Source organism: Astatotilapia calliptera, chromosome 6 (genome assembly GCF_900246225.1).
Source record: "Astatotilapia calliptera chromosome 6, fAstCal1.2, whole genome shotgun sequence".
Classification (NCBI taxonomy): Eukaryota; Metazoa; Chordata; class Actinopteri; order Cichliformes; family Cichlidae; genus Astatotilapia; species Astatotilapia calliptera.
In genome coordinates, this window is record NC_039307.1 from 13,769,658 (window position 1) to 13,782,229 (window position 12,572).

At 37.5% G+C, this 12,572-nt stretch overlaps 1 protein-coding gene across 1 annotated transcript in view; it reads left to right on the top strand.

Annotated features, from left to right (window-relative positions):
* The window catches only part of helz (helicase with zinc finger), a 46,940-nt gene that overhangs the window by 8,902 nt on the left and 25,466 nt on the right, over positions 1–12,572 (top strand). Inside the window, exons 9-16 of the mRNA XM_026170425.1 lie at positions 702–809; positions 1,160–1,301; positions 3,908–4,063; positions 4,262–4,532; positions 5,983–6,109; positions 6,259–6,471; positions 7,658–7,788; positions 12,131–12,310. Coding sequence (XP_026026210.1) covers positions 702–809; positions 1,160–1,301; positions 3,908–4,063; positions 4,262–4,532; positions 5,983–6,109; positions 6,259–6,471; positions 7,658–7,788; positions 12,131–12,310 — 1,328 coding nt within the window. The remainder of the gene's footprint in view (positions 1–701; positions 810–1,159; positions 1,302–3,907; positions 4,064–4,261; positions 4,533–5,982; positions 6,110–6,258; positions 6,472–7,657; positions 7,789–12,130; positions 12,311–12,572) is intronic.

Sequence of the window (12,572 nt, forward strand, 5' to 3'; positions counted from 1 at the left end):
TAAGTGACATTGTAGTTCATGCAAACTCAAAAGTGGCACAGTGAGATAAAAGTGAAAACACTGTGCGAACATGAATGTGTTCACTGCTATTTGAAACCATTCTAACATGTGTTCTGATTAAAAGCCTCTGCAATTTCTATATATATCTACTATATAAATCTCTCAAATATAAATATAAATCTCTCAAATTTACTACACATTTCCAGCATAGGTCCTTATTTACATATGCATCCACACAAAAGCTTTGAATATCCTAATGGAGGGTTGTTTTTTTTGGTTTGTTTGGTTTTTTTTTTTTGGTTTTTTTTTTTTTTGCCCCCATTGGGTATAAACACAGCTATTAACAGATATGTGACCCTCTAGTTCACTTCTTAAGTCTGTTTTATTACGGAAAACACTCAAATACCTCCACTACATTTAAGATATTTTAGAAGAACAATGCATCAAAGATTATGTTTTCTTTAGGAGTGTCAGTGTTGAGCACATACTCACAAGCCTTTAATATTATTTGGCACTCTGTATCTAGCTCTTAATTAATGTGTGCTTACAGTCAGGGATACCTAACTTTTGCTTTCATTAATATTTGATGCGTAAATTAACTTGGCTTGCAAAAATATTGGCTAACCGTTGACCTGTAAATGGTTTATGAATAAATAAGCTGTGATGGTATGTAACTAACCATGGTATTTTATTTCTTCTAGCTAAGTGACTGTTTAGAAGGAGTGAATGTAGAGACCACCTCTAGCCTGTCTGTCACCGTCACCACCAAAAAATCCTCCCACTCCTGGGTCTTCTCCTTGTTGTGCAAGGTAGGATGAAGCATTGAGTGTTTGATCATTTGTCATTGTGGAGGAGGAACATGAGGGCCGTATGTGGTGATGTGTTAAGCACAATGTTAAGTTACATTTTGTTTATTTATCAACATTAATTCATTTTCAGTTGAATGTGACAGTTCTTCCACCATTTGATGTCATTAACAGTTGCACTGGTTACTCTCTGCTCTTTTTTTCACTCTGTGTGTGTTTAAAAGGACAAAAGAATCACATTGTGTTGTTACAATTATCCCAAAACCCATAGTCTGTGCTCCTTGGATACTTGGTATATTAACCATCTGTTAATTTTGTGAAAGTCCTGATTATCTTCCCATTGCTCTGTACAGCCGCCTAGAAAGCTGTACCGGATTGCTCTCCTCTATGATGCCCACCGACCACACTTCTTCATCACAGGCGTGTCAGCTGGAGAGCGGCTCCAAGGTGTTCCCAAAGGCTGCCAAGAGTGGACTCCAGGGGAGGAGACAGCAGGTGGGTCATAAATTTTATGTTATGTTATGTTATGTTATGTTATGTTATGTTGTGTTGTGTTGTGTTGTGTTATGGTCAAACATGAGCTATCAGGGGATTTTTATTTTCAAATGTATTTTTCCAGCTTCATAAGGTTTCTGATTCCATTTTGTCTGTATAAATTATATGTGTCAAACTTGTATGTTTTCATATAATCAAAAAATGTTAATGTTAGACAAGGATAACCCAAGTAAATACAAAATGCTGATTTTTTTTTTCTCTTTTCTTTTTAAATGATGATTTTAATTATTTTAAATGATGGTTTCAATTATTAAGGTAAAAATGGCCAACCAAACTCACCTGGTCCTGTGTGGAAAAGTTCCAAGGCGAAAATCACTGCTGACCAAACCCCCCCGTTGCGTTTTTTTTTTTGTTTTTGTTTTTTTTCCCCCCCACTCCCTCCTCTCACCAAACCACCAATATAATTTCCTCAGTTGCCTCTTCCCCCTCCTCTTCTACCAGTTGCTCCATCTATGACTTTCCAACAGTCTCGAGTCATGTCGACTGAATCCAGGGAAAAGGGCAAAAAAAAACCAAAAAACGATGTTGTGGGTTTTTTGGGGTTTTTTTTCCTGTTGTTGTTTTAAAAAAATATATTTTCCTCATTGACATGTTTCAAAAATGCTGCTTGTAATTTTTGTGAACGATGCAGTCTCATGAGTCGCCAAGTGACAACACCGACCAGCCATTCAGTGGCATGCAGACTTTTGACATCACATTTTTGGATTGTCTTGGATAAATCCAATCTTGGCTATTAGGTGAGAAGGAGAAGGTAGTGCAGGGGAATCCCTTAGTGGTTTTATGGTGATTGGACTATCTGTCTTGAAGACTATAATTTATGCGTCTGCAGAACAGTGTCTCCAGTGGTGTGCAGCTACAGATACCGTGGTGTGCAGCTCAACAGTAAGTTGGACTGGAAGAGCTACATGGAGGCAGTGTACAGTAATCAGGGACAAAGATGGCTTTATTCCCTAAAGATGCTAAGGGCATTCAACATCTGCCAGCCCTTCTTGCGCCGTGTCTACTCTACAGTGGTGGCCAGTGCTCTGTTTTTTTTTGATGCGGTCTGCTGGGGAGCAGAGTTGACAAACCTGTAAAGAAGGGTGACTCTATAGTTGGGTGTAAACTTTAGGCAGTCCAGCAGGTGGTGGAGAGAAAAAGACTTTTGAAGTTGGAATCAGTTAAGATCAAGCCTGCATACTTACTCCATGCCCTGCAGGTTATCAATAGTAGAACCTTCAAAAACTGACTGTACCTAAGTGCAAGTCTGAGCACCTCAGGAGGTCCTTTATACCAGCTGCTATGAAGCAGTTTGATGCATAATGATGATATGATTTTTATCCACGTTTGCATATTTGCACATTACTTATTGGCTGTTTTATTTATTTGTATAATGTCAACTTATAGGAATTATTACTATTGTTTTGCTGTTTGTGATTTGTGGTCTTATGGCTGTGTTGAAGCTGCCATGGCAATGTAATTTCTTGTAAAGGATTAATGAAGGATCTTTGAGTGGGCCAGAATTCCTCCAGTGTGATATAAAAGACTCATTTGCAGTTACCGCAAGAGCTTGATTGCCAACAGCCAGTTATTAGCTTTAGATCCCAATTACTTTTCCACATAGTCATTAATTGCATTTTTTTTTTTTTTTTTTTTTTTTTTTTTTTGGATGCAATACAAAATTTGTTTAGTCTGAAACCTCTGACAAATATGCAAAAATAGAAGGATACGGAAGGGGGCAAATACTAGCACTGTACATACATTAGTCAATGCCTTGTGTGACAGAGCTACCACAAGATTTCCATATTATATAAACTATTAGTCCTTTTATAGGTATTGACAAGCTTAAACATGGAGAAGTCCAAAAAGTTTATTTAGATTTTCTAATATTTCAAAACTTCTAAATTAACAAGCAAAAATCATTTCATTTATCTTTGTTTATTTTTATTGACTTCTAAACTTGAATATGCCAAACTGTCTGTTCTTTTAATTATTGTGGTTTAGTAACAGTGCAAATGGACAAATAGTGAAGTTCTTAATCAGAAGAGTACATGTAAAAGAAATTGTAAACAAAGTTCCCAGCATTGCTAAATTCCATTAGCTGACTAGCCAGGTTGCACCCCTAGGTCTGTATGGCTCTGAGTTGTTTTTTGTGTTTGCTTGTTGTTGTTTTTTTTCATAGACCAGAGGCTTGCTAGCTGACAACCTCGGGTAAAATTGTGTGTATTGTGTGGGGGATATCTCTGACAGTGAAGATTCAAATATTCAAAAAGTCTGGTTGTTCTTGTTAGCGTGATCACTTTGCTGTGTTTGTGTACTCCTTGGATTCTCAGTCTGCCTCCTTAGGCAACTTTTACCATGCTGTTCTACTTATGTAGTTGTTGTGGGGGCTTTGACCTCCAAAAATATCTATATTTTAAAACATTGGTAGAGACTATATATCAGTGGTGCATAATATGTATTCCTCGTGTTAAATGTATATATTAAATTTATGTGGTTAGCTCTTTCTTTTTACAGCACAGTGGAGTGCTAGTTCAAATGTACTTAAACGTTTCCTCTTCTCACAGTGGCAGCAGACAATGGCCTGGACCACTGTGTCTACAAGGTTGCAGTGGGTTTCAGCACAGAGATCTTTGGTACCTTCCGACAGACCATTGTTTTTGACTTTGGTTCAGAACCTGTGCTAATGCAGCGGATCATGGTGGATGCTGCCTCTATTGAAGGTATGCTTTAAAACGAGCATCAATGCATAGAAAAGTCTGTTGCCTCTTATTAGTGTGTATATCTGATAAAGTTTTACTTCAGATAGTTTTGTGTTTAAAGATGATACCTGGATAAAAATTTCCAGATTTTTTTTTTTTTAAGTCGCAAAAAAGTAGCAATTAATGCTTTGACCCATTTTGCTGTTCTTTGTTCTCTAGACTTGGAGCACCTGTTGGCAGCCAGACAGCAACTCTTGATGACTGCGAAACGCTGGGACTCATCCTGTAAAACCATTGTTGAATTCAGTCCCAATGAGACGATGGCTGAACTGGAGCGCAGCCTCCTTTCCCGCTATCAGATACCTCTATCAGCTGACCAGCTCTTCACCCAGTCAGTCCTTGACAAGACTCTGACCAAAGACAACTACCAGGCCCGACTGCACGATCTGCTCTACATAGAAGAGATTGCACAGTACAAAGAAGTTAGCAAGTGAGTACATACATATTGAAGGTTTCTTAATTCTGCTGTACAGTGCAAATAAAAAAACATTTATATGAAATTTGAACATAAAACTTTGATTGGAAAGTTTATTTTACACATGAATAAAATCAAATGCGACACAGTATCTAAAAGTACAGAACAGCAAGTTTTATACCATATTATGCACTAATGTTCCCATATATATTACACATGCACTGCCTAAATGTACAAAATATATTAAAAAGAAATGTATATACCAATATAGATTCTTTTTTCTAAATTCTGGGCACTATCAAGTCTTTTGCTATTAAATGGCAAACCACCACAAGGTGTCAGACTTAACCTTTACTATATGCTTGCTCTATGCATGTGTGAGAGGGAGGGTGTGTTTCTCACAGACAGCTTTACTAAAAGTGCTAGTGCCGTTTAATAACGGCTTTGAGGTAGCTGAAAAGAAACTGGTTTACCCTTTGTTTGCCAGCTGAAATAAGCACACTGCTGGTAAGTTGAAACGCAGTGTAAACCCTCATTCAGTGAAACAAGTACAGTAGACCATCCATAGCACACAGGACATAATAGCCATTTAAAACACTGAGTTTCAAGACTGTGTCGTTTGAATAGTGGGTGCCTTTCTGTTGTTATGGCTCATATTCAAAGGGCTTTTAATCTCCAGTATTTTCAAACTCCATATGAATAATCTCTTTGAAGTAATCTGGGTTTTTTTGCCAGGTTCACATGCTTGGGTCATTCAGTTTTATCTGGAGACATTTCTTCAGTTTTGAGAGAGGCACATTCCTTGTACCTGGGAGGCAAAAGACATCAGCTGATTATCTAGAAATAAAAATTGAGCAAATAGAACCAGTGCAGAGTTTTTGCCCTGTTTGATTATCCAGCAAAATAACTAATGTAAAATCATAAAAATAACCTTCTAAGACTCCGTTTGGTTGTGTAACATCACTGTTTTGCTAATACACTATGTGTCAATTATCTGTCACAAGTTCATCACATAATATTAGTTCTTGTTTCATCATGTCAGAGTCACTCATAAACAATCCAGAACTGAACTTTTTTTCTTTTCCTTTTTTCTTTTTCCCAAAAGACCTTGAATTTCAATAAACATGTGCATGGATACATTTTGTGCCAATGTTTTTCGTTCAAGAACCTTCTTGAATGTTTTTTGGTGATGTATTTAGTTGGCCTTGTACTCTGATGTTTAGATGGTTTTAAACATCACATAATTATGTGAATATATTGCAAAATTGTATATTCATAAAACAAAACGGGTGAAACAAAACAGTTCCAGTTTTGTTTTCTCTAAATGTTAAATTCACCACAGCATTCATTATGACAATGATATATTTGATTAATATGTTTTTCAGTATAATGGCTTTTGTTTTTGCTTTTTAAATGGACTATTCAGGATAAAAGTGTGCAACCCATGTCTATGTTTGTCCCACAGGTTTAACATCAAGGTGAACCTGCAGCTCGTCACTAGCTTTATGCTGACTGGCATTTCTGTTGGAGCAAAGTATGCTCAGAATGGACAGCTTTTTGCACGTTTCAAACTCAACGAAACACTTTCTGAGGTAAGTTGTCTAACTCTAATTTCAGCTACCATACTGCTTTCCACCTTGTTTTTTTGCCGTTTCACTCAGAGTACTACTTAGTGGCACTATATACCAAGAACATCTGTAAGCTAGCTATCTTGAACAGTGATTTCTGTTTTGAACACCAGGACACACTGGCTGGGCGGCTAGTGATGACCAAGGTAAATTCAGTTCTGCTGCTACCTTTGGGCCGTGAAGCGATCAACAGCCAGCCGCCTCCTGGAGTTAAAGAGCGTGTTTATGAGGCTGTGATTGAGGAGAAGACTAAGGATTACATCTTCCTAAGGATCTGCAAGCACTGCTGTGAGGAACTCGGGCTGCAGCCTGACAGAGAACTACAGGTATGGTGAACCACACTTCATGTGCTTAGACATGTGGCATCACCTACATTAAATAAGGTTTGGTGAGGGCTGGTAAATGCTCTCTTATAAAGCATACTTTTTTCCCACATGCAGCCTGAGAACATCATTCTTGTCATGTGGATTTTCTAACCTTGAAAATTTGAATGAAAGGTTCACTGCTTAATTATAGTTTTCGCAAATGATTGCAGAGGTTTCAAGGAAAAATGTGTCTGTGTTGTGCATCCATGTCAACACTGATGGAATTGTTTTGGAAATTTATTTTTGCAATAATGCTATCTTCACCAGCCTCAGCTTGTTATTTTGCTTGTTCCCCCCAAGCCTGAATGTAGTCAGGGGAAACAAGACACTGTGTTAATGGTTATCAAAACAACTCCTCATTCTATCACTGTGGGAGCATAATCTTCTTTTCTTCTGCATATGCTTCTCCTGCCTTCTTATGTGCTAAAATTCTATTACCCTGTCTCCTCTGTGGGTTCTTATTCCACACAGCCTTTGAGCTCTTGAATGTCTCTGACTTTCTGTACTCTTGTACTCATTGTTTATTTCATGCTTAAGCTTTCATGTTTTTTGGGGGTTTTTTGGTTGTTGGTTTTTTTGTAAATGGTTTTAGATGTTTTCATTTGGCTAATAAAAAGTGGATATATAGTGCAGCGCAAGCATGTCTTTTCAGACTGTTAATTAGACTTGCTCAGTCATAAGTGTTGCAGGTGGCTTTCTTCCAAGGTTTAGCAATTTTTGAGAGGATTAAGAGAATGGGATACAGCGAATTTTAGTTAAATCTTAGTTTTGAATGGACAAGAATATCCAGCTCCATAGCAACTGCACAGCTTGTGGGCTTGATTTGTTGGTTTAGATGGTCATTTTATCTGAGCACTTGTGTATATTAATATTTAAAATGTTCTCACAGATGCAGACTTTGCAATGTGATGCAATTCATTGCTTGCATAAAATAAATTATTTTAGTAAAAAAAAAAGTAAATTCACATCATGAAAGAGAATCATGAGCACAAGCTTTAAACCAAAAGATGCACACAAATACCTTAATGAATGAATGAATTGAATGGAATTATCTTTATTTTTGTTTTAAAATTTTGTATGATTTCTTGGCATGGATGGATATAGACAATTGTGTTGATAAACAAGCTCTCTGTGTTGTGTCTGCCAGGTGGAGCTCCAGTTCCAGCTGAACAGACTGCCACTCTGTGAGATGCATTATGCCCTGGATCGCATCAAAGATAATACTATCCTTTTCCCTGATGTTAGCCTTGTCCCTACTATCCCCTGGAGTCCCAACAGGTGTGTACTCCACCATGTACACAATGTCACACACATAAGAACACACTTGATGCATTCATTTTTATGATAATGCATTGATTGTTAGGGCACTAAAATTAAATCAGTGGGAACTCAGAGACACAAAAGTTACATATAAATAATAAATAATTGGGATCAAAGGAAATTTTACTTTGTACACATGGCATGCTGCTTTATGTTGCTTTTATACTGAGGATATGACTGGCAGATATTTGATCTAGTAAAGGCTGCATCTACTTTTAAAAGTAGATGTTTAAACGTTTACGTTTAAAAGTGAGGGAAGATATTTGCATGCAGCTTTTGCTTTCAGATGCAACTAATCCTAAACACATTTATTATAACTCTTTTAATACGTCCACATCCTTATAGTTTGACAGATACTCTCACAGAGGGGTCACCACACCAAATCAAAAGTTAAATGAAGACTTCTCCTACTTTTAGCAATTTGGAAATGCTCACAGCTGCCTAAGCTTTAAATTTCTCTGGTGACAGGTGAGGGAAGTGAGACAGTAATCTTTATTGACAAGAGCAAAAGTCAAATATAATCCCTGTGGTTGTCATAGCTGCTGCTTTATCTGAGCTCCATAATAGGATTCGTGTGGATTTTTGTTTTAATTGGAATTTGGATAAACGTGGGTTTTTGATTAAAGAAGGAGCAAGAGGTGAATTTGGCTTTAGTTTAAAAGCACACTTTCTTTATGGTAGGTATTTGTGTTTTAAACATTTGCCTAAACTGTGGAATTACCGGGATTTTTGCATTGATTACTCAAACGTATGGCCTGACGTTTATGTGAGTCCCGTTATAGACAGTCACAATCTGGCTTAACTAATAACTAACAGTAATTTAGAAGTCTCTGTACTAATGAGTTCATTAAGCACTACTTGCAGCCAGGCATTTAAGTTAACGAGCTCATATTAGACGTTGATGTGTTGATGTGGCAGCTCTTTCCTTATTTAAGGAAGGCATCGTATGAATTTTGGTGAAGTCTACTATATTCAAAAAGATTTATTGGTGTGAGCCATGCCTTCAAGAAAAACAACTTTCAATGAAACTTCACAGGATGCTATAGCATGATCAAACTGTTCAATCAAGATGAAACTATAACAGTTTATTTCTGAGTAGTTATTAAAAACATCTAATGGAGGTGCTAGAGAAGGTTCTGCAAGTCAGATAGTTTAAGGCTTCACTCAGTCAGTTACTTACAGGGATTACTTGGTGTATTCATTTTAGATTTTGATACATACAACTGTGTATTATCAGTTTAGACAAATTGGTTTTTTGGGGGGTTTTTTAAAAAAAAAAATTCATAGAAACTTAGACATTTTATGCATAATCTGTTCAGAAATTCATTCAAGTAAAGTGGTTCTGATTCTTATCTTTTAACTCAAAGTGTCAATAAACCCATAATAGTGTATTAGTAGTGCATTTAAACCTGATTTTTTTGTTGTTGTTTTTTTTGTTTGTTTGTTTGTTTTTTGTTTGTGCATCTTACCCTAACCTCTTGCTAACTTTAGTTAGTTTTGGTAAGAGTTTATAGGACTAAATGCAGACTTTGGTGTGTAGTAAAGGTTGGGTGATATCTAAAATTTTTCCAACCGACATTCATCAGTCCAATAAATGATGATAGGCAATAAGTTTACGGATGTGAAGCAAAAAGAGCCGTCAGGAGCTAAAATTAAACCTTAGACTAAAACGTTAGGACAGGCTTTTCCCCGCAGCACGCCGTGTAATAAATACTCAAAGAAAACGCTACAACTTATGTCTAAAAATGTATAGTGTCATGCATCGGTTAAAACATTCGACTCCAGGTACATGACGCCCAGCTGGAAACACTTCACGCAAGTCGAGCTGCCCGAAATTCACAGAATTTACAGAAAATGTTAAATTTTTGTGATTTATATCGTTATTTATATCGATAGATGTCTTATATCGGGATATGAGATTTTGGTCATATCGCACAGCCCTAGGAAAGGGCCATCCTAGAACTAATCCCACAAAGTTGGAAGCATGAAATTATCCAAAATGTCTTTGTATTCTTGAAGCATAAGGACTTTCTTTTACTGGAACTATTGGGGTTAAGCCCGATTCCTGATAACAACTCCACACCATAAACCGCCCTACACCATATTTTACACTTGGCAAAGTGCGATCAGACAAGTACTGTTCTTCTGGCAACCGCCAAACCCAGACCCGTTTACTAGATTACCAGACGTTGAGTGTGATTCTTCACTCCAGAAAATGTCTTCACTTCTCTAGAGTCCAATGGCGCTGTGTTTTATAAAACCACATCAAAACTTTGCTTTGTGCTTGATTATTTTAGGGTCGCTGCTCATCAGCCATTCCATGAAGCTCTCTGCACAGTTGAGCTTAAGAACCAAATCAAAGAATTTCAGTGAAAGAGCCTTGACTTGGTCTTAAAATTTCTTTCCATTACAAATTGCTTACCTTTAATAAGTCAGATGTTTTGGTTTATAATAAATGGTCTGCTTTGACTGTCAGCGATTGGCATGTCCTAATTATTTATATCAAGGTAAGGTATGAAGGAAACAAAACAAAATGCTTGTATAGAAAGTCTTGTTGGGATTCAAGAGTTGAAGCTGTTTGTAACTTGTAGAATATTCCTTAATGTTATGCATCCCTTTTTGTTACGCACACACACTTGTGCAAATGCTGAGATTTCTCTCATTCCCCCAATTACAGCATCTCTCAGCTGGAGTTCAATCAATTGACTCTGGGGGATTCACAGCTTTTGACGATGCAGTCACCATAATGATGATAGTGATGCATGGAGACATGCACGCATGCTACATTTACAGTAATTCACAAGTATCAAATCAGATGTGAATCATTTTCTCCTACCTTTCTGTCTTGTTTAGCACACAAATTACAACTGCTTAGTTGTGAATATTTACTGGTCATCCTAAAACTACATGGAATTTGAAAAGTTATGTTTGTTGCACATTCATAGAAATGCATTCAGACACGTTCCGTACCATGTTTCCTCTGGAGAGCTAGTTTCATGCAGTTGTGAAACTTGCATGATATATGACTTAATTTGACCTGGCCATCAGACACATTGGCATGTCTTAGTTTGTCTAATGAGTCAACTTCATAACACAACACAAATTGATCAAAAAGAGAAATGTGCAGGGTGTTTAGTTTTTCCTTTTTAAACTTGTAACTGTCCTCCTGAGATCCAGCCTATTCATTATGTCGTCTGTAGTGGACAAAAACAGTTAAACTGAAAGATACTACTTTTTTTTTCTCCCTCCATTCTCAGTAGGATATGGGCAAACATTGGGTCACCTGCACATAACAACTAGATGAGGTTTTATGATATCCCATTCTTAATCCATAGATATTAGCATGGAATTTATCTCCATTTGCAGCAATAACTGCTTCTGAGTTGGCTCTCAAAATTTTGGAATTTGTCTGTGTGAATTATTGACCATTCATCCAGAAACCCCTTTGTGAAGTCAGACACTAATGCTTGACAAGAAGCCCAGGCTCACAATTTTGTTCCTAGTTTACCCTAACAGTGTTTGGTAGGGTTGAGTTCTGCACTTTTTGCACAAGTCAGTCAAGCTCCTTCACACCAGACTGGTCTAGCCGTGCCTTATGGACCTTAATTTGTGCACTAGGGCACAGTCATGATGAAACGTAAAAGACCCTTCAATAAAATGAATCATTATCAATTCCCTTCAATGGAACTGATGGGCCCAGGCCACCCCCCCCCCCCCCCCCCCCCCAAAAACAAAACATAACCACATAGAATTATCCCCTCTCTGCCAAACTTTATAGTTTGGTGAAGGTGATGTGGAGATAACAGTCCCAGACTGCTAGCTGAAGTTGCGATGGAGTGCTTTACACTTTTTGGTGCTTTGTACTGTTCTTGGTGATGTAAGACTTGAATGCAGCTGCTTGTCCATGAAAATATCATGAAGGTTCTGGTATCCAATTACAATACCACACTCAAAATTCATTGTGCTCTTTGGAATGACCCATACTTTCCCAAATGTTTGTAAAGGCAGGCCTGGTGTTTCATTTTTTGTTTTGACACAGCTGTAGCAGTGAGACTGAAAACATTTAAACCCACATTTCTTACCCCCTTTCTCATCTGCCCCTCATCTTCCATTCGATCTTTTTATATTATTTTTAGTGGGACATAGACAAAATAATTACATGGGCATACTGCCTTTTTATATTCAAAAGTAATCTTTGTTTATAGTGCAGTATTTTACTTGAATGCTTGAGTTTGAAATGTTTTATAATAACAGTTGATTTGGTCATCAAAAAATGCCTCCATCCTCTTTCCGCCCTCAGGCAGTGGGATGAGCAGTTGGATCCTCGTCTGAATGCCAAACAGAAAGAGGCCATCCTGGCCATCACCACACCCATCTCTATCCCTTTGCCCCCCATTCTTATCATTGGGCCCTATGGTACCGGCAAGACCTTCACCCTGGCACAGGCTGTAAAGCACATCCTCCGCCAAGACCACAGCAGGTTTGCGATCATTTTCTTTTCTTTTCTGTTTGTGGTTTGTGATCGTTTGATCTTCTTCTCTGTTTGTTTGCATGTTAATTTTTTAAGATACATTGAATTATTTTTAACAGATAGGATTCCGCCCACCCCAGATCCCTGATATACTCTCAGCTTCTTTTGTATTTGTGAATGAATGTTTATGAAGTTCTAAATGTAATGTTTACAATGATAGATGGAGCACTTTTTTTTGTTTCAAACTGTAGTTGTGAAGTGCCAAGTAGAT